Source organism: Cygnus atratus, chromosome 21 (genome assembly GCF_013377495.2).
Source record: "Cygnus atratus isolate AKBS03 ecotype Queensland, Australia chromosome 21, CAtr_DNAZoo_HiC_assembly, whole genome shotgun sequence".
Classification (NCBI taxonomy): Eukaryota; Metazoa; Chordata; class Aves; order Anseriformes; family Anatidae; genus Cygnus; species Cygnus atratus.
Genome location: NC_066382.1, coordinates 3,646,643 through 3,665,571, shown reverse-complemented (window position 1 = coordinate 3,665,571; position 18,929 = coordinate 3,646,643). Strand labels below are relative to the sequence as shown.

Below are 18,929 nucleotides of genomic sequence, written 5' to 3'. Positions count from 1 at the left end.
CCTGGTCTCTACCTCAGACCTGACCTGGTTCAGTCAGAGATGGCTCCTCGCCCATGATGGCCGGTCTCCTGGCCTCTCCTGCATCCCCACCTTGCTTCCATCTCTCCCCGGCCCTGCTTTAGGCCGAACATGCTCTGTCCCACAAACACCTGCCCAGGAGGAACCATTTTGCATCCCTCTCCCACAAGTGGCAAGGACACGAGGGCTCCGGAGGGCTGCCTCCGGGTGCCCCGAGCTCTGGTCTCGTCTCTGCTCACCTGCCTGAAAAACGAGGTGGGGACGGAGATGTGCCTCACAGAGGAGGTCAGCAGTACCACACTGATGGGCAGTGCTTAAGCAGCTGTTAATTAGCGCTCTTTGCTGCCTGGAGACTTGCTCCATGCCCACGTGTGGAGGTGTGACACTGCTTGGGCCATGAACTAGCACCTGGTCTGACACCAGCTTCTCTCCCTTTTCTGCGGAGGGATGCTAGGAAGGGGCAATTAGGACGTTTCCAGCCCTTGGTGGAAGCAGAGGGCTTAGATTTTGTTTGGATTTTGGGGTACTTTGTGCTGGGCTGTAGGAACTGCTGCCTGGCCTCGCTGCAGCTGGAGACCTGCACATTTTGCTGAGCATCTCGAGGCATCTTTACAATTGACTTTCCATTTCTTGTTTCTTCCCAGTATGGGAAGCCAAAACTCTTCAGGTCCTGGCCCTCACACCCAATCGCTTGGTGTGACCCAAATGTTAGCACAGACGCCCCTACGTCCCTCAACCGCGCGGTCCTGCTTGGAGCTGCTGCCATCCCCTCTCTGCAAGGCGCTGAAGGCGAAGGCTGCAGTGGGAGCTGTCTGCAGGAAGAGTTGAAGAGGGTGCATGAGAAGGGTGTTTGCCCAGGTAGGCACCAGGCGAGCTGGGCTAAAAACCTTTCTCTTTCAGTTATGGGAATATCCTGGCGCTGAGGTTCTGCCTTGCACCCCCTTCTCTGAGCAAATTTGCTTCTGATGATGGACTGGGGTAACTGGGAGCAACTTTGTGCTGGGTTCCCAGACAAAACACCCCGGGAGAAATGGGAAGAGAAGCTTCAATTAGAGGAGACCTCCAGCCTTCCGTGTGCACCAGAACCTATTGATTACAGCCCGCTGAGCTGCTGAAAGGCACTGACTAGGTCAATGTGCTGAATGCCCTTCTTTGCCTGAAGCCAGCGCTCTGCCTGTGCTGGAGAGCTGGCAATCGTGTGCGATTCTCCCCTGCCCTCCCCACCCCCTTGCCAAGGCTCCACATCCTCTCTGGCAGCTTGTCACTTCTCTGCAGATGTCTAGACAGGAGGATTCAGTGCGTGTCAGTTATGCCTAATTCAGTAAAAAAAGAAAAAAAGAAAAAAACCACCCTACTGAGAGCCGGGGATTCTCAGCCCTGCAGACTCAGCGCTGCCTGTGGTGCCCCTGCAGGCTGGCTCTCGGCAGATTTATTCCACCGGTCGCAGGATCCACGGCGTGAGGGTTTCGGGGACAGGAGGTGGACGTGTGTGTGTGTGCCGACAGCGGGTGCCACAGCCAGCCCCGGAGGGAGGGGAGGGGAGGGTGAAGGGATTGGGATTGATATGCATGCTCATAGCAGCTGTCTGTCCTTGCAGTTTATCACAGCCCTGTGTTCTGGCCGCGCTCCTGCCCTCCACGGCGCTCATCGGGAGCTGGGAGAGGGGCACGAGGTATCCGAGCCCTCGGTCTGGCTGCCTGAACCCTCCAGCTTCCCCATCGCTGGTCCTTCCCGAGGCAGAGCTGGTGCCAGGATGCCAGCTCCTTGCCCCGTTAGGTTGTATTTCCGTCGGTAGTTGCAGTCCTGACCTCTGCATGGGTTTATTTTATAGGTATTTACTGCCGTAAATCAATCGTGGTGGCTGGATCCGCAGCTCGGAGCAGCTGGTGCTGAGCCGTCAGGGCCCTCTGCTTCCTCACCATCGTAACGTGGGCTCTGCTGGGCTGAGCACCCGATTAACCTTGGGTAAAAGGACTGAACACGAGCTGCTGCGTGCTCTCGGTGTCTGCTCAGGCTCCCGGGACGCAGGCGGAGGGAGGACGGAGTGAATTTCTAACCGAGGGCACGGGGGTTTCTGTCTGTGATGGGACGGCCCTTTTTGGGGACAAGCGCCCAGGTTTAGTGCCTGCTTTGCGTCTCAGCCCCGGGTATTTAACGACTGGAGGATTTCCAACCCGCTTCGGTTGTGTTTGTTGCAGAGAAGGGAGCGGGGGAGGCGGGCATGCGGTTATATTCTGTAATCAGCGGCGCCAGGACCTCGGAAAGGAGCAGGAAATTTGGGATACCCGAGTTGGGGCAGGAAGGGCAGGGGGAGTCCGTGTGCTGTAGCTTGTGAAAACAGCCCCGGCGTCTCAGAGGTGCCTGCTGCAAGAGGATTACTGATGCAAAAATACCGCTAGTCATCCTAAAGCTTCTCTTCAGAGGCTTCAGAGCCACGGAGGGGATTCTCCAAAAGGGCTGGCTCAGCACGGAGGAGCCCTGCGCCTGACGGGACCTCCACAAAGCCCCGAGGAAGGGGAAAATTTGCGGGCGGGCCGGCAGCGTTCCCAGCTGGGTGTCTGGGTGCTGGTCCGTGCCCCCGTGGTGCTCTCACTTTGCGGCAGCACAACGGCAGCTATTGTTACTGCCGGCTCAGCTGGTCGTGTCTTATGACTGCTGAAGGGAAGGAGCAGTCCCCGGGAGCACAGGAGCACATCCTCTCCCTGCTCCAGGAGGGGGAAGAAGAAGCTGCTCGCGATGCTGTGCACACCCAGGGGTTCCCCGTGCCCCCTTTTGGGGGGTCCCTGATCCCTTTCCCTGAGTTTTACCACGTGCTGGGTGTCCGGGCTCCTTGCTGAGTGCTGCATGCAGGAGGCTGCTGCTGGGAACAGCCTGGGAGCCCTCTCGGAGGGGCTACAAATAAAAATTCCGAGGGATGGTGTAGGGGAGAGGAGCATGCACTCGGAAGCAGCAATTCTTTCCTTTTGACCCCGCCGCCAGCTCCTTCCTCCCCAGGGCTGTGGGGCTGGTTTCCCAGAGAAGGGGCACGGGGATATGAGGGACAGGGCACACGGAGGAGGGATGGATTTGGGCATAAAGTGCGTCAGGCCTTAGGGAATATCATGCCTTAAGAGGAGGGTACGGCACCTTGTCCCCAGCACCCGGCCAGCTGCACAGGATGTCTCCTCGCTGGCCCGGCGGGCATAAAATCTCCATCCAGGGCCGCCAACAAGAAGCCTTTCTGCAGGGCCTTCCTGGGGAAAGGGCAGCCTCCGAGCTTCTCCCGGGGGGATGCTCAGTTCCCTGTTTATTGCTCAGCACGCCTCTTTTCACTCGCGGCAAAACACGTTATTTTTTTTTTTTTTTTTTTTTTTTGTGCGGGGAGAACAGGCCTCCCTTTGGGCAGGGATCATTTGCATTAATTAGCGGAGCCGTTATGCACGGCCGCGCTCTGTCGCATAGGAGCCAAACAAACGCCTTCTTTTTTATTTTATTTTATTTTATTTTTTATTTTTTTTAATTCTGCCATAACCTAGGAGTTATTACAAGTCGGCCACCGCATCCGTTACAGCCGCTGCGGAACACGTGCGCCCAGGCTGCCGCGTGCTCCACAAAAGTGGGCTTGTGTTTCCTTCCCCCCCGCCGGAGCCCTGGACACTGCCTCACTGTCTCTCGTGGCCCAGGCGCCGTTCCCCGTTAATTATATCTTCGCCGGGCTCGCAGCCCTTCATTTCCTGGGAACGAGGTTTCACAAGGAAATGAGGAATCGTTAGTGCTGCCGGCGAGGCTGGGAGCTCGGCGAGCAGCGGGAGCAGCGGTGGGGCGTCCTCTCCCTTTTTCCCCCCACTGATTTTATCCTGGCTGGTTGAAGCGGAAGAGCTCTGACGGGAGCGAGTCATTTCAGAGCAGGAGGAGGACAGGGGCTCTGTACCCACTGCAAGCCTTAAGCCAGACCCATGCCGGTGGTGTCCACGTTTTGGGATGCGGACCCTTCCCCACGGTGCCTGCGGGGCACAACCCGTGGAGCAGGGCATCAGCTGCCAGCCTGCCTGCTTCGGTAACCCTGCAGAGCTCGGCGTTTTTATCATTTAAGGTGGTCCTGGCTGGTGATTTTCTGGCATTTTAAATGCGAGTGTGAGCCTCTGCGGTGCTCCTAGGCAAGGCACCTTGCTCGAGGGCCCCCTGGCACAGCAAATCAGCCTCCTAGGGTTTGTCGTGATTCACCTCTGCGTGCGCTGATGCACGCAGCCAGGAGGCGGGGAGGCTCTGCAGGAGCTGTTTCCCTGTGCAGACCCTAAGGGAGGGACCGTCCCGTGGGCTGGGGATGCTCTTGGGATCCCGGTGGCACTGGGGTGGCTGGGATGGGATCTCCCTCGGGCGCTGCTCCCTGCTCGGCCGCTTCGTAGCTGGCGCTGCACGGGGCAGCAGGGGCGAGGGGGGCACCGGTGGGGCTTCACTGAGCTCTTCGGAGGCTCACTGCAGGGAGAGATAACGTCCCCCTTGTCGCTGCCTGCGTTTGTACTTGCCCAAAGTCACGCAATGACTCAGTGGCAGGGCTGGGAAGAGAGCCCAGGACTCCCGACCCTCCTTGGAAATGCGTCTGATGGCCGGAGCTGGAGATGCAGCGGCATCGCGGTAACCTTCAGCCCGCCGCGCCCTCTCTCCCCGCTGCTGGAGCCGCCTCGTGCGCTGCCCTCCAGCCTGCCTGGGGAGGCACAGCGTCCTCACGAGCCTGCCAGCACGCCGAGCAGCAATCCCAGCTCCCCGCTCGCCTCTCCCCTCCTGCCCTGTGCCCTAGCAGTGCTCGGGGGGGCTCTCGGTTACAGCTGCGGCACCGCTGCCGTAGCGATGGGGAGCAGTGTGCTCGGTGGGGTGTCGCACAGAGGATCAGGCTTGCGGCTGGGAAGGCGAATAAAGGAGAAGCAGTGTCTGTTCTCTGCCACTAAACCAGGTCTGGGAAGGGAGCTGCCGGGCCCGGAGAGATGCCGAGGGGCCTTCGTGCAGGCACCTCTCGGCGCGGTGCCCGCGCGTGTTACCTGGCGCAAATGGGGTGCCCCGGGGACGTCGCAGCTTTCTGAAAGCTCAGCTGAGGGGCTCGGGAGGGGAAGGCCGGTTAACGCTTGGGATCTTCTTCCCTTTCAAGGGCACAGCAGCATCCTGCTCTCACTGCTGGGAAGCATTCGCTGTGTGCCCATGAATCCTCCTCACTGTCACTGCGATGGGGAATCTCATATCGCACTGGTGATGCGAGGAGAAGAGGGCATCGCAGGCCTCCCTCCTGCTCAGAAAAGCTGTTTATTCATCTTTTTCCCTCCCCCAGACTCTAGTACGTGATACAACTGCTATTTAAAAATGAATAGATGGCTGCTTTCGTGGCTGAGCAGGCACAGCGTGGTGGGCTTCTATATTTAGGCTGAGCGCGGCTGGCGACGTGGAGGTGTCGCGAGGAGCAGGGAGGCGGAGGGGATTCTCTCGCCGCAGGGATGCGGGGGCAGGCGACGAGCGCAGCACGCTGGCTTTCTTCCTCCCAGCTGCCTTTTTTCTCCTGCTGCCTCCCCCGGCTCCCTCCTGCTGCTCTCTTCTTCCCTCCCCACTCCCCCAGCTTGCCTTTGGGTGCCGCTGGCAGGGAGGCAGCCAAATGCCTTTCGAAACGCAGGCAGGAGCCTAGATGCTCACGGCACGGAAAGGAGAAAAAAAAAAAAAAAATCTTTGCACAAATAAATGCCCTTGTTTAGGCATTTTTTTTGTTTTCTGAGAGCTCAGCAAGCTCGCGCTGCTGCTCCCCGCGTGCCCAGAGGCGTGCGCACAGGCTGAGCTCTGCATCGGGTCCTGGCCACTCGGTCGGTGTCTCTGTCCTTTGCTGTCTGTCCGTCCCATCCTCCTCGTCAAACGAGCACTGCCTGAAGCCCAGGGCCAACTGCTGGAAGGACAACATCAGCCGGGGATGGCGCAGGGGGGCTCGGGGCTCTGCTTTGCCCCCGCTGCCCATTGGGACCGGAGCTGCGGCAGGATGGTCCGGGGCAGCCTTGGGGTTGGATGTGCCTGGTTAGAGGACACGTGGGGGGAGTGAGACCAGCACGTTAAAGCGTGTGTCCCCTGTTCCCGTAAAGGAAAGCTCAGTCTTTGTCCAAAAAGAGGCTTGAAATATATAAAAAAAAAGAGAGAACCGATCCCCAAATCTGCAGGGTTCTGTGCTGGGGCTGTGCAGCTCTGTGCTACGATTGCCTTTGCCCTCTGCCTCGTCCTCCCGAATTGTTTTTGGGCAGCTCTTTGGGCTTACCTTCTGAAGGCAGGTGCATTGCAAACCTCCTGGCATCTTCTGGAAGCAGGAAGAGATCAAGCACCGCTCAGAGGGCTGTGGTCCTTAACGCCCCCCCTTGCATCTGGGAACACGGCATTCCCTGGTTGTTACTTGTTCGGTCTGATCCAGGTTGTCGTGTTCGCTGTCTCGAGTGGTTTATTTAAAAATGTGCTTGACCAATGCAAGGCCGGCAAGCCCTGGTGGGACTTCTGAGATCAGTGCTGATGATGGGACGGAGATGCACACGGTCAGGCTGATTTGGAGGCGGTGTAACTTCGCGGAAACCCAGCGGGATCACATACACAGAGCAGTGCCCTTCTGAAGGCGGGGAGGAGGATATGGATCCAGAGATGAGCACGGCAGGGAAGCAGTGGGTGTCAGCGCTGCCACAGAGCAGCGAAGAGCCTCAGCATCACCTTGCACGACTCGTGTCCCTCCAGGGACCGTCCCCTCCCCATTGCTTAGGAGCAGGGTGCTGTTTCCCTGGCAGGGGCTGGTCTTGCTTGGGGTCTGTGAGGAGGGAGCCATGGGAATCGTCAGGGTCTAGAGCTGTTCTGGGTAATGCTTTGTTTCTCCCCCCATCAGTGACGCCGAGAAGGGAGATCCCACCCTCCACCACCCGCAGCCATGGAAGGCGGCGTGCAGCTCCTCAACCGCGACGGCCACAGCATCTCGCACAACTCCAAGCGGCACTACCACGACGCCTTCGTGTGCATGAACCGCATGCGGCAGCGCGGGCTGCTCTGCGACATCGTGCTGCACGTGGGCACCAAGGAGATCAAGGCCCACAAGGTGGTGCTGGCGTCCTGCAGCCCGTACTTCCACGCCATGTTCACAAGCAAGTAGTCTTCCTCTCTTCTCCGTGGCATGGTATCCCAGCTCTTCAAACCATCTGTTTTCCACAATCCCCTTCCCTTTCTGCCCTGCTCCTGCCTTGTGGAAGGATGATGCCTGTGTATCATCTCGGTGAGCAAGTGCATTCCTCATTTGGCTCCCTTCCGTGCGGCAGTTTGCCCGTAATCCCCTTCCCAGGTGTCTTGATGCCCGTCCTGCAGACGTGGACCCCATTCCCTGCTGCTTCTCCCCGCGGAGAAGTGGGCAGGAGACCTTCCGTGGCCGTGATGCCGGGCTGTGGATGTGGCTTGTTCCATATACAGCCAAGTCTGCTCCCTCCCGCTGAGGGACTTTGTTCGTGTGTTGCCCCAGATGAGATGAGTGAGAGCCGCCAGACCCACGTCACGCTGCACGACATCGACCCGCAGGCCCTGGAGCAGCTGGTGCAGTACGCTTACACGGCTGAGATCGTGGTGGGCGAGGGCAACGTGCAGGTAGGAGCCTCCCCAAATCCACCCTCTCCACAAAGCCATTCTGTATGAGGCTTACCTCCTGGGGATCTTCTCGCCCTCTGCTCGGGACTTTCAGCTGTTGTTCTGTGATGCCACCCGCGTTTAGCAGTGGTCAGGGAGTTCCTCTGCCCTCCTGAGCCCGGAGATGTGGTTTCTGCAGCTGCTTCCTTAAAGCAATATGGCAATGGGCAGCTCTAGCCCCGAGCATCTGCCATTCTCCTGCCATTTCCTAGCCCTCTGGGGTATCGTGGGTGTCCTTCTTGGCTCTTCTTAAACTCAGTCCTGTTGGAAACAGAGAATACTCTGTCCGCTGTGTGCTTTTGTGCATGAAGCCGCTCAGTAAACCTGTTCTGCCATTGACCTGCAGTGGGACAAGGGTGAAAATGGTGTTTCCTTGCCCTGGAAACTCCCTTTTTCCCCATTCTTTTCCACTGCCAGACACTTCTTCCCGCTGCCAGCCTGCTTCAGCTCAACGGCGTGCGGGATGCGTGCTGCAAGTTCCTCCTGAGCCAGCTCGACCCATCCAACTGCCTGGGGATCCGGGGCTTTGCCGACACGCACTCCTGCAGCGACCTCCTCAAGTCTGCCCACAAGTACGTCCTCCAGCACTTCGTGGAGGTGTCCAAGACAGAGGAGTTCATGTTGCTGCCCCTCAAACAGGTGAGGTCCTGCTGGAGACGTGAAGGTGTGGGCCTGGCGAGGCTTTTCTTGCTCTGTCCTGGAAGGCACAGCCAGGAGCCCAAGGGGCCCACAGAGAGGGGACAGGGTTTGGCAGGGAAATGTAGCCAGAATCCGTGCTTTGGTCCTTTCTGTTTGACGGGGAAACGATACGTGGAGGAGTGCTGTCAGAGAGCGAGCTTAATCCCCTGTGAAATAGGGACGGGAGGCTAGCAGGGGGGATAATTGCTGGTGCTGGTGCTCGCCACGTGAGCTCTGGGTGCGCTGCCCTCTGCCCGGGAGCACAAGGGACACATCTCCCTCTGTCCGTCCTCGGGGCAGAGGGGAGGGAGCATTTCTCCACCTGCTCCAGCTCTGTCATCCTTTGGCAGGCGAAGCGAGCCTGCTGGGAACAGCCAGGGCACCTGGCTCCCTCCCATGAAATATTGAAGGGACGCGTGCGGGCAGAGCCGTCTGCCTGAGCTCATTGATGCTTATTGGAAGTGTCAGGCACTGCAGCAGCTTCAGACACGGAAGGGGGGGAACGAGCCAAGGAGGGTGGCCGAGGGCAGAGCTGGCTCCGCACCCGTGCTGCAAGGAGGGGGAGCTGCACCTGCCTGCCAGCGGGGACCCAGCTGCCCTGCGGATCCGTCATCCAGTGGCTGTGCACCCCTCGGCCACCAGCATCTGCAGGAGGCTGCTCTCTGCCTCTGCCAGCGCTGTTCCGCTGGCCACTCACCTGCCTGTGGGAATGAACCCCTTGCTCCTGCGCTGTGCCAGCTGACACCCGCCTTTTCCATCCCTCTCTGCAGGTGCTGGACCTCATTTCCAGTGACAGCCTCAACGTGCCGTCGGAGGAGGAGGTGTACCGGGCTGTGCTCAGCTGGGTCAAGCACGATGTGGACAGCAGAAGGCAGCATGTCCCCAGGGTGAGGGAGTCGGCTGGGTTCAACCCGCCAGCTCCCAGCGTCGTTCGGGGTGGGAACGGGGCTGGAGGAAGCTGCGGGGTGGCCAGGGGGCAGGGTGGCCCCGGCACCGGGCAGGGTGTGGGCAGCAGAGGGGGATCAGCCCCGCCTGCAGACTTTGTGAGCTTTCCCCTGCGTTCTCAAACAAGAATCTCAGGCAAACGTAATCAGAGACTTCTTTCAACTCGTGCCTGTGTCTCCGCACCTTGGAGCCTCCTGCCATGGGCACGCTGGGTGCGGGAGGGCTCTGCAGCCCCATGGCGAGCGTCACTGCTCATAGGATGAGTGCTGGAAGAGGATGAGGGACGTGTCCCACGGGGCTGAGGGCTCCTAGCCCTGCAGGGGCATTAAGGCAGAATTGCTGGCTGTGCTGCCCTTTGCCACCAGCTGCCAAGCGAGCAGGATGCCACCTCCACGCAGGAACAGCCTTGTCGGTGTGCCAGGGTTTGTGGGGGTGGCATGGGGGCTACAGTAGCCAAATCCTTCCCACCCCACTGATGGGATACGACCCCTCTCCCTTCAGCTCATGAAGTGCGTGCGGCTGCCCTTGCTGAGCCGGGACTTCCTGATGAGCAACGTGGACACGGAGCTGCTGGTGCGGCACCACTCGGAGTGCAAGGACCTGCTGATCGAAGCCCTCAAGTACCACCTCATGCCGGAGCAGCGAGGGGTCCTCAGCAACAGCAGGACGAGGCCACGGCGCTGCGAGGGGGCCAGCACCGTGCTGTTCGCTGTGGGTAAGGCACCACCAGGGAGGGGATTGCCCCTTCCGCGCGCGGATAGCCGTGCAAACCCACTTCCCAGGGCCTTGGGACTGTTGTGTGCTCTGCTTTGCCGTCCCGTGCGCAGGTGGGGGGAGCCTGTTCGCCATCCACGGGGACTGCGAGGCCTACGACACGCGGACGGACCGGTGGCACATGGTGGCCTCCATGTCGACGCGCAGGGCCAGGGTCGGCGTGGCTGCCATCGGGAACAAGCTGTACGCCGTGGGCGGGTAAGGAGGGCGGGGGGATCAAGGAGGGGGCTGTCACCACCTCTGCGCAGAGCCGTCTGTGCTCTCAGCAGGTGCTTTGGTGCTCTCAGCTTTGGAGGAAGCTGGGGTGGTGCCGGGGATCCAGGCCCTGGGTTTCTCCAGCGCACACCCAGGCTTCCCAGCCTCTCACACGTCCTCTGTTTTTTTTTTTTTCCCCCTACAGTTACGACGGGACCTCTGATCTGGCCACGGTGGAGTCCTACGACCCCGTCACCAATTCCTGGCAGCCCGAGGTGTCCATGGGCACCAGGAGGAGCTGCCTGGGCGTAGCGGCGCTTCACGGGCTTCTCTATGCTGCTGGGGGGTACGATGGGGCCTCGTGCCTGAACAGGTAGGGGATCGCCCTGCTGCGGGCTCCTCCGTTGCTCTTGCATGCACTGTCCGTGGCGCTGGGTGCCTGGGGAGCCCCCACTGTCTGCTCCTGACAGAAAGCCTGGCCCTGGCGTAGATTTCTTGCAATCCAGCTCTGCCTTCCAGTGTCTTCGGCCCAGGGGAAAAGCACCCCGTAGCCCTCTGCCACCACAGCCCGTGACCTTTGTTAGTTCTCCCCTCCGTTTTTCCCCTCCCTTTTTCCCAAGCTTTCTGGGGAGCTGCCCACGAGGCTGCGTCAAGGGGCTTTGACCTGGGCTTTGCCAGCGTCACACCTTGTGTTCCTGTGTCCCTGCCTGCTGCAGCGCAGAGCGGTACGACCCTCTGACAGGCACCTGGACATCCATCGCTGCCATGAGCACCAGGAGACGCTACGTCCGGGTGGCAACGCTAGGTGGGTGATGGCACGAGGACCTGGCTTCTGTGCAGACCGTCTCTTGCGTTTCTGGGTGGTTCCTTTTGATGTTCTTCTGTTCTAGTCGCTGCCTCGCCTTCCGCAGGTTCCCTGGCTGCGGGTGCGGGTAACCCAGCCGTCCCTCTGCTATGTCCTGACGTGCTCCCTGCCTTTGCCTTCCTCCTCAGTCTCCCTCGTAGCTGGGTTCCAGCACATTCTGGCAGCTCCCCAGGGGACCCAGTGCCCCCACGACTTGTTCCTCAGCTCCTTTGTGCTCACTTCTAGCTTGGAGCACGAGGGCTGGCTGCGGACGATCACCCATCCCTAGAGGGGAAGAGGACACCTTATGAGTTTTCCCTTTTGACAAGGGGGCAGTTCCCTTACTGACGATCCAAGCAGTAGCGTGGGGTCAAACCTGTCTCTGCTGGGGGTGCCGTGCCACGATGTCTCACGGCTCCGCCGAGTGACTTCTGTCCTTAAGGAGGATGTAGTGGGAGAAGCGGCCCCCTCATTACTTAGTGCAGCTCTGGGGTTAATGCAAATACCACTCCCCCCCTGAGCTGGACCCCCGTGGGGATGCCAGGGCAGCACTCTGCTCCCCTTTATCCGGGCATCTGCTGCAAGACGTCCTCCGGCACCTCTCCCCTGCCTCGTTCTCTGCTTCCAGCTCTCGGTGCTGACTCAAGAGGCTCCCTCCCCTCCATCACCAGCTCGCACGCCGCCGGCCACGGCCTTTATTGGCTTTCCCCTGCTCCAGCCTCCGCTGCTAAAAATATCCCGTGGCTCTGGCGGGGAGCACTTGCAGCTCCCGTAACGAGGAGCTCGGGAAGCAGCAGGCGGACGAGCTCTTTGGGAAGCTTGCGGCGGGGCTGAGAGGTTGCCCGATGAATATTTCACAGGGCTCCGTGCTGCAAGGCAGGGGGGAGCCGTGCGAGCCCCCTGGGGAGCGGGGGGCACCCATGGGGCCACCCCATGTGACGTTTATGGGGGATTATGCGGGGACTGGGGGGCTTCAGCTGATTCCTGCGTGTGTCTGACTGTCTTTGCAGAAGGCAACCTCTATGCTGTTGGGGGATATGACAGCTCGTCCCACTTAGCCACGGTAGAAAAGTATGAGCCCCAGGTAAATCCGAGAGAAAGCGTGCCTGGTAACCTGTTTTCTTTCTCCCCTCCTGGCGGGTGTCTGACGGGGCCCCGCAGAAAGAGAAGGGCCACACGAGCTGCTGAAGGGTGTAGTAGAAGGCGAGAGATCTGCTGTGCGTGGTTTTGGAGCAGAGAGTTGCTGTAGTTTAAGATGTGACCACGTCCTAGCGAAGTATTGCAGTGAGAGGGGAGCAGAAGGGGTGCCCAGCTGAACGTGGGCAGCACAGACCTGCCCGCCTCCTTGGTGGCACGTCCCCGTGCACAGCCGTGAAATGGGGCAATAGCAACCCCTTGTCCAGCTCCTCTGCAGGGGCAGAGCATCCGTGGGGGCAGCCCAGAGCAAATGAGCCTGCACCCACCTCCGAGATCTCTCTTTGAGGTTTTTAACCACCAGATCCCTCCATATCCTCAGTGCCCCTAGGCCAGCTCAGCTTCTCTAGGAAGAACGGTTCTCATTCACGTCTCCCAGCTTCCAGCCCGAGGTTTTTGCTGCGTGCTCACCCAGGGCACTTAGCAGGGATAGCAGTCGGCTGGGGACACGTGTTGGGGCTGGGGACACGTGTTGGGGCTGGGGGCTCACAGCTCCGTTACAGCAGGCTGCAGAGCTGCAAAAAGATCAAAGAGGAGGTCCTGGAGGTTTTCTGTGAGCCGTAAAGCCACAGCCGTGCCTCGTAGAGGTTTGAAATAGCCACAGCTCCGTCCCCATGCCTGGTTCGGCTGTGACATGCCTGGTGGCCTGGCACAGAGCTCTGCTCAGGGGGTGGCAGGGCTCCTGCCAGCTGGGGCTGTGCTTTCCCGAGCCTGTCGGCAGAGGTCTCTCCTGGGGCCTCGCACTTCTTCCAGCTGGAGATTTGTTTCATTTGCAAACTTTGGGTTTGTTTGATAGCTCCTCTGGAGCCGCAGGAATGTCCCAGAACCCTGCGTTCACAGTCCTCCCAGGTGCTTAGCTGGGAGAGGGGGGAGAAAAACCTTCCCCGTGGGAGCTGTGGATAGCGATAATTTGCCTCTCTCCTTCAGCAGGAGCGAACCAAACCCGTGCAGCGGAGATCTCCACCCTCCATCGTCCCACGGCATCTCTGCGATGCCCCCAGAATGGTTTTTGCAAGGGACGAGGGGAGGCTCACAGTTAGCTTGCAGCTGGTGCGGGCAGCGTGCTGTTGTCTGCCTGCAGCCGAGCTGGAGAGCCGGCTTGGCCCCGTGGGGCTGGGGCTGAGATGGCAGCCAGCAGTGCTGCAATCCAGCTCGCTGCTGCCGGGGCTCTGCAAGCAGCTCGTGGCCTCTGCTCCAAATAGCGATAGTGGGAGGGCTGCTCCTCGCTCGCCCGTTGCCCTGAGCTCTTTGGATGAAGGGGGAAGAGCTGGGGTCCTGCCAAAAGCGTTTTCTGGGGGGAGGGCTGTTAACTCAGCGTGGCTAGAGCAGGGGTGAGGGGAAGATGACTTGTACTGGTGGCTCACGAGCAAACATTTCCCCCTCCCAGATCAACACCTGGACGCCCATTGCCAACATGCTGAGCCGCCGGAGCAGCGCAGGGGTGGCCGTGCTGGAGGGGATGCTCTACGTGGCCGGCGGCAACGACGGGACCAGCTGCCTGAACTCCGTGGAGCGCTACAACCCCAAAACCAACACGTGGGAGAGCGTGGCGCCCATGAACATCCGCAGGTAAGGAGCTCGGGGCCAGGAGCTCGTCCCTCCGAGAGCGTTGCCGCACTTGGCACGGCGAGCGGCGCGCCGCAGAGCGTGCCCCAGGGGCTGGCCGGCCCTGCAGCTGGCTGGCTCCGTGCTTGCTGCACAAAGGCAACCCACACGTCCTGCTGCTCTGCGGGGGATTTAGGGGTGTGCGTGTGTGCCAGGAGGGACATTCTGCAGCAGGCATTGTCTGCTGAGGGATTTATTCCCGGCTCTCTGCATGGCTGTACAGATTCAGGTGGTGCAGCTGGCTGAGGCCACGTAGATGTCGCTTGGCTGCGGGAGGATTTTAGGCTTGCAGGTCCAAGAATTTTAGGCTCCTGTTACTTAGGAATGGCACTTCTGCGGTGGGAATTGGATATCGGAGTGAGGGGAAAGACTCAAAGCTCTGCACTTCCCTCTGCCATGAACGCACAGTTTCTTTTCATGGGGCATTTGTGAGGCTGGGCACCCCCTTTTGTGGGGTGGCAGAGCTCCCCCGCACCCCGCGTGTGCTGCGCTGGAGCCTCACACCCCTGTGGTCTCTGCACGGTCCTTCCAGGAGCACCCACGACCTGGTGGCCATGGACGGCTGGCTGTACGCCGTGGGTGGCAACGACGGGAGCTCCAGCCTGAACTCCATCGAGAAGTACAACCCGCGCACCAACAAGTGGGTGGCAGCCTCCTGCATGTTCACCCGCCGGAGCAGCGTGGGGGTGGCGGTGCTGGAACTGCTCAACTTCCCACCCCCTTCCTCGCCCACCCTCTCGGTGTCTTCGACGAGCCTTTGACAAAGGATCAGGACCTGCCCTACCTCAAGGGGACAGGGGCGCCTGGCGGAGCACCCGGCCGCCGTGGCCCGCCCCGCGGGGCAGCCGGTCGTTATAGGAGGAGAGCGAAGGCACCGGGTGCCACCTCCAGCCCCGGCACCCCCAGGGACCCCAGAGCCGTCCCCGCTCTCGGTGCACGCAGGGGACCCTCACGGCGGTCGGAAATGTGCTTCCCGGGGGAGCACCCTCCTTCCAGGGGGCGAGGAGAGGCAGTGCTCTCCGCCCCATCCACAGACTCATCTCACCGCCCTCCCGAGGGGTGCGTATTTTCCTTTGGGGAGGGGAATCTCGAAATCATTGCTGCTTCTCGGATTCAGACGATCCGGCCGGTGCCGCACGGGCGAGCACAGCCAGCCGTGGAGGCTCCCCGGAGTCCCGTTGGGTGGCAGAGGTGGGCGGCGCTCCTCCCAGGGACACGGCCGAGTGTGCAAGCGCTCCTCTGAATGTCACTGTAGCCAAACTCTTTACCAAGCCTATCGTGCACTGTTAAAGACTCTGAGGCCACCGCATGGTTCTCAATGGTGTCTAATTGATGCCTTAAAATAAACAAACGACTGAAGCCCAGCGAAGGGACAGGGCCTGGAGGAGGCGAAGTTTGGAGACAAAGCTGGATGCAGCATCCAGATCCCTCGGGGTTTCCAGGCTCAGCTGGCCCAACCTCATTCCCAAGGATCCCAACTGCCCGTCCCTTTGGGGCGGCCCCAGACGGGTGGATTGGACTTGTTTGCATCGTGCCCAGGTCGATGTCCCAGGTTCAAGTGGCCGTGTGGCTGCCTGCTCCCCGCGCGTGCTCCTGGTGCACGGTCTGGTGGGAACAGATCGGCCTGGCTGCTGCTCCCCTCTCTGCAAAGCAGGTTCTGGGTTCATGGGGAGGGTCTCGGTTCTTGAAGGAGAACGGTCCGGCCTTCTGAACGAGGAGGGTTGCCTGGTGTTACTTTTTTTGGGTGTTAATTTTTCACCTTTTTTAATTTGAGTGCCAGTATTTTAATTTTAATTACTTCATATCCTTTTATTTTTACGCCTCTCCCGGTATTCCCCATCCCATCTGCTTTTAAGGCAGCAGAAGGGATGCAATTACTTTTCTTAATTGTTGATGAGATGATGACTGTGTCCTGGAAGACGTTCTCTAAAGATGTGTGGGTGTGTGTGCATGTGTGAGATACCATATGTACAGCGAAAGCAGCATGGAAGGGACCGTGTGCAATTAGCAACTCCCTGGCAATTAAGCAGCCACTTTAACTAAAGGTTGAATAAATTAGCACTGTAAATCACAAGCCTGTCCTTCCAGACCCGCCTGTGCTGTGGGACCTCCTGGGCGGTTGCTTAGGATGCGATTTCGATGCGTGTGCTGCAGGGTGTGCGCGTTACAGGGGAGAGACTCAACCCCTGGTACCTCAGCGGTGTTCGCATGGGGCATTGGAACATGCTCTGACTGTTTGTTTGTTTTAGACTTAATGCCTTCAGCCGTGTGCCCCCCGCTCCTTCTTGTTCCCCGTTTACAGAGTTCACATCTCACTTGTGATGGTATCTGGCCTAAGTTTTCAAGTGGCGTGGGATTTCCTGCTTTCTCTTCTCCTTGGGGTGGAAAGAGAGCTTGAGACTCCCCAACTTAAGGCGATTTGTCCCGCGATCTGATTTCTCCTGGACAGGTGCCTGCATGTTTTACAAGCCCATTTACAGTGCCTAAAGTTGGACACCTGAAATTACCAGCTGCTCCTGAAAATCTAGACTGCTTCTCCCCCTGGCCTCTCCCACAAGACAGTCTGGGCTTCTCGGGCTGAGGAGGACGTTTTGTTTCTCAGAACAGACTTGAAATCCGCCTTTTGTTCCCCTGCCACTTCCCAAGACTCTGCTGGAGCCAGCCCCAGCTCAGCAGCTCTCCCCTTCCTGGAGATTTACGTAAGTGGCCAGGAGGCTCTCGCAGGTTGCCTCTTGGGCAGCACGGCTGTAGGGCTGCCAGAAGTGGTGGCATTAATCTGCTTTGTGTGCAGTACTGATGAATTAGTGAAATCTGCATTGGTGTGCGTGCGAGTGTGCGTGAGAGAGGTCTCGATCCTTTTCTTCCCGTTCCTGTAAGCAACATCAGGATTTTAGTCTTCTGCTGGGCTCGTTTCAGCCAGCACGTTCAAGGTGCCCTGGGCTTTAGGGTCCCCTATACAGGAGGATCAGCCCGAAAGCCTCACGGTAGTCTCAGAAAGGGGCTGGTGCTGGGACGCTGAGGCCAGCGTAAGGAATGGGGTAAGGAGAGCTGCAATCCCTTGCAATTTACGCTAGAAAAGGTGTGCAATGCTGCCCTGCCTCCTGAGGGTCAGGGAAAGGGGCAGCGTGACTCCCGTCACCCTCCGGTTGGGTCCTGAGCAATACCGCCACGGAGCCTGCTGTGCAGAACCCTGGGGAGGAGGGAGCCTTTTGTGTCTGACGTCCTAACTATGCAGGTGCTCACGGCTTTCCCCTAACGGGAAACGGAGGAAAGAAAGGGCGAAATCGTTCCCCAGCAGCTTGCGGGGGTCCAGAGCACCCCAACCCACACTGTGTGGACACGAGGTGTCAGCATCTGCCCCAGGGCGATCCCGGGGCTGGAATTGGTGCTGCACACCCCTTGCCTCGGCGGGGATGTGCGTCTGTGTGTGTGTCCGTCTGTGCGTAGTACCCTGTCCGAGCGGGGAGGAGAACCGTCCCGACCCTCTGCCGGTTTTGGTTCAGTGGTGTCTCGCCCCAAACGTCCCTCGTGCCGTTTCCCACGTGAATTTCCCCCGGCTGAGGGGCGGCTCCGGGCTGGCTGTGTTGATGTGCTTCGCCCACCGACCCCCCTGGGGGTTGCAGGGGGACGGCCGGGGTGGTCGGAGCCCCGACCCCACACGGGGCAGGGGTTTGCTTGGCCATCCCGGTGGGCAGACCCCGTCTAGCCATGTCAACCCGTCGTCACTTTGATTTCTCTGTAAGTTCTCTGACTTATTTATGTGGAACTCTGTTTCTCTGAATTTTTTGCACTACGTGGGACTGGGGAGGGGACACAAGCAATACGAGCCAACATGTACAATAAAGATGTTTTCTTGAATACAGGATCCCGTCTTCTGCATCCTTTCTTCTCCCTTCCCTGGCCCCACGAGCACGGAGACAGGTAGCACTGCCCCGTGCAGAGGGTGCTGGGCTGGGGCTGTCCTCCCCACAGCAAAACCAAGGCAAAGATGCCGGTGGTGCTGGAGCCCGCTGGGAAAAGCCCAGCCCGAGGCACGGGGGCTTTAAGACAGACTGATTTACACCCCTCTCTGCCTTCAAATTCCACTTGGGGCTCCCCGGGAGTCCCGATCTCCAGCGCTGCTGACAGCTTTCCCCTGCAGTGGAAATGAAAACCAGCCCGAGAGCCATCCTCCCTTACCTCCAGCTGTCACACGCCTCCTGCCCGGGGGCAGGAGCTGCTGCCTGGCCCCATGCGGCGGCAGGGAAGGCTCAGATCTGCCTCCACGAGCTGCTGCCACTCACTGCTGGCTAGGGGGGCAAATGCCAAACCCATTTCATGGCAGTCTGAGGAGAGGGTGGTGGTGGGGGGGGGGGTGAAAAGGGCAAGGAGAAGCTGCGTGGCAAGGGGTAACCACATCCCGTGGGGGCCCGGAGGGGAATTTTCCCATGCGTGCGTGAGCCTACCCCTGCAGCAAAGCCCCGATGGTGCACAGCAGCCGCAGCACGCCTGGCTGCTGCCCTGCCCTCCTCCTCACCGCTCCCTAGGCTCAGTCCTGGGCTTCTATAAATGACTGCGGTGCTGCAAAAGGCTGGAGCCCGGCTGCTTCTGCCCCTCCTGGGAGCAGAGCCCCGGGGGTTTGGGGAGCCGCCGGCCCCGTGCGCCCAGCAGGACTGGTGGCAGCAGGAGGGGGGCAGCTGTAGGGTTTAGAGCTGTAGGGTTTAGAGCTGTAGGGTTTAGAGCTGTAAGGTTTAGAGCTGTAAGGTTTTGAGCTGTAAGGTTTTGAGCTGTAAGGTTTTATTTAGAGCAAACACGCCGGGGGGAACAGCACGTTGCTGGTCACAGCGCCAATCGCGTTAGGCACGGCTCTTACGAGGAATCCTAGTTTTTCCTGAAAAAAACACCAGTTGTTGCTGTTGGCTGTGATTCTGGGGGGCTGCCAGCAGTCACTGGGACATGGCTTTGCTGTTGGAGAGGGAAGGGAACCTGCAGAAGTGCCCCCGCATAAAACATTGGGGTTTTCCGGCAGGTGTCCCCGCAAGGATGCCCG

At 59.7% G+C, this 18,929-nt stretch overlaps 1 protein-coding gene across 1 annotated transcript; it reads left to right on the top strand.

The window, feature by feature from the left end:
* Positions 1 to 629: 629 nt before the first annotated feature.
* On the top strand, positions 630 to 14,674 carry KLHL17 (kelch like family member 17). The gene is made up of 12 exons (XM_035557422.2): positions 630 to 876; positions 6,884 to 7,136; positions 7,505 to 7,626; positions 8,083 to 8,304; positions 9,114 to 9,230; positions 9,790 to 10,003; positions 10,116 to 10,260; positions 10,463 to 10,630; positions 10,974 to 11,062; positions 12,112 to 12,185; positions 13,683 to 13,864; positions 14,433 to 14,674. The coding sequence occupies exons 2-12, from the start codon at positions 6,926 to 6,928 to the stop codon at positions 14,659 to 14,661; spliced, it is 1,773 nt and encodes a 590-aa protein (XP_035413315.1). The 5' UTR covers positions 630 to 876; positions 6,884 to 6,925; the 3' UTR covers positions 14,662 to 14,674.
* The last annotated feature ends 4,255 nt before the right edge of the window (positions 14,675 to 18,929 follow it).

Coding starts and splice junctions, on each gene's coding strand:
- KLHL17 (XM_035557422.2), top strand. CDS start 6,926: ATGGAAGGCGGCGTGCAGCTCCTCAACCGCGACGGCCACAGCATCTCG. Junction 10,004..10,115: donor CACCGTGCTGTTCGCTGTGG/GTAAGGCACCAC, acceptor TCCCGTGCGCAG/GTGGGGGGAGCCTGTTCGCC. Junction 10,631..10,973: donor GGGGCCTCGTGCCTGAACAG/GTAGGGGATCGC, acceptor TGCCTGCTGCAG/CGCAGAGCGGTACGACCCTC.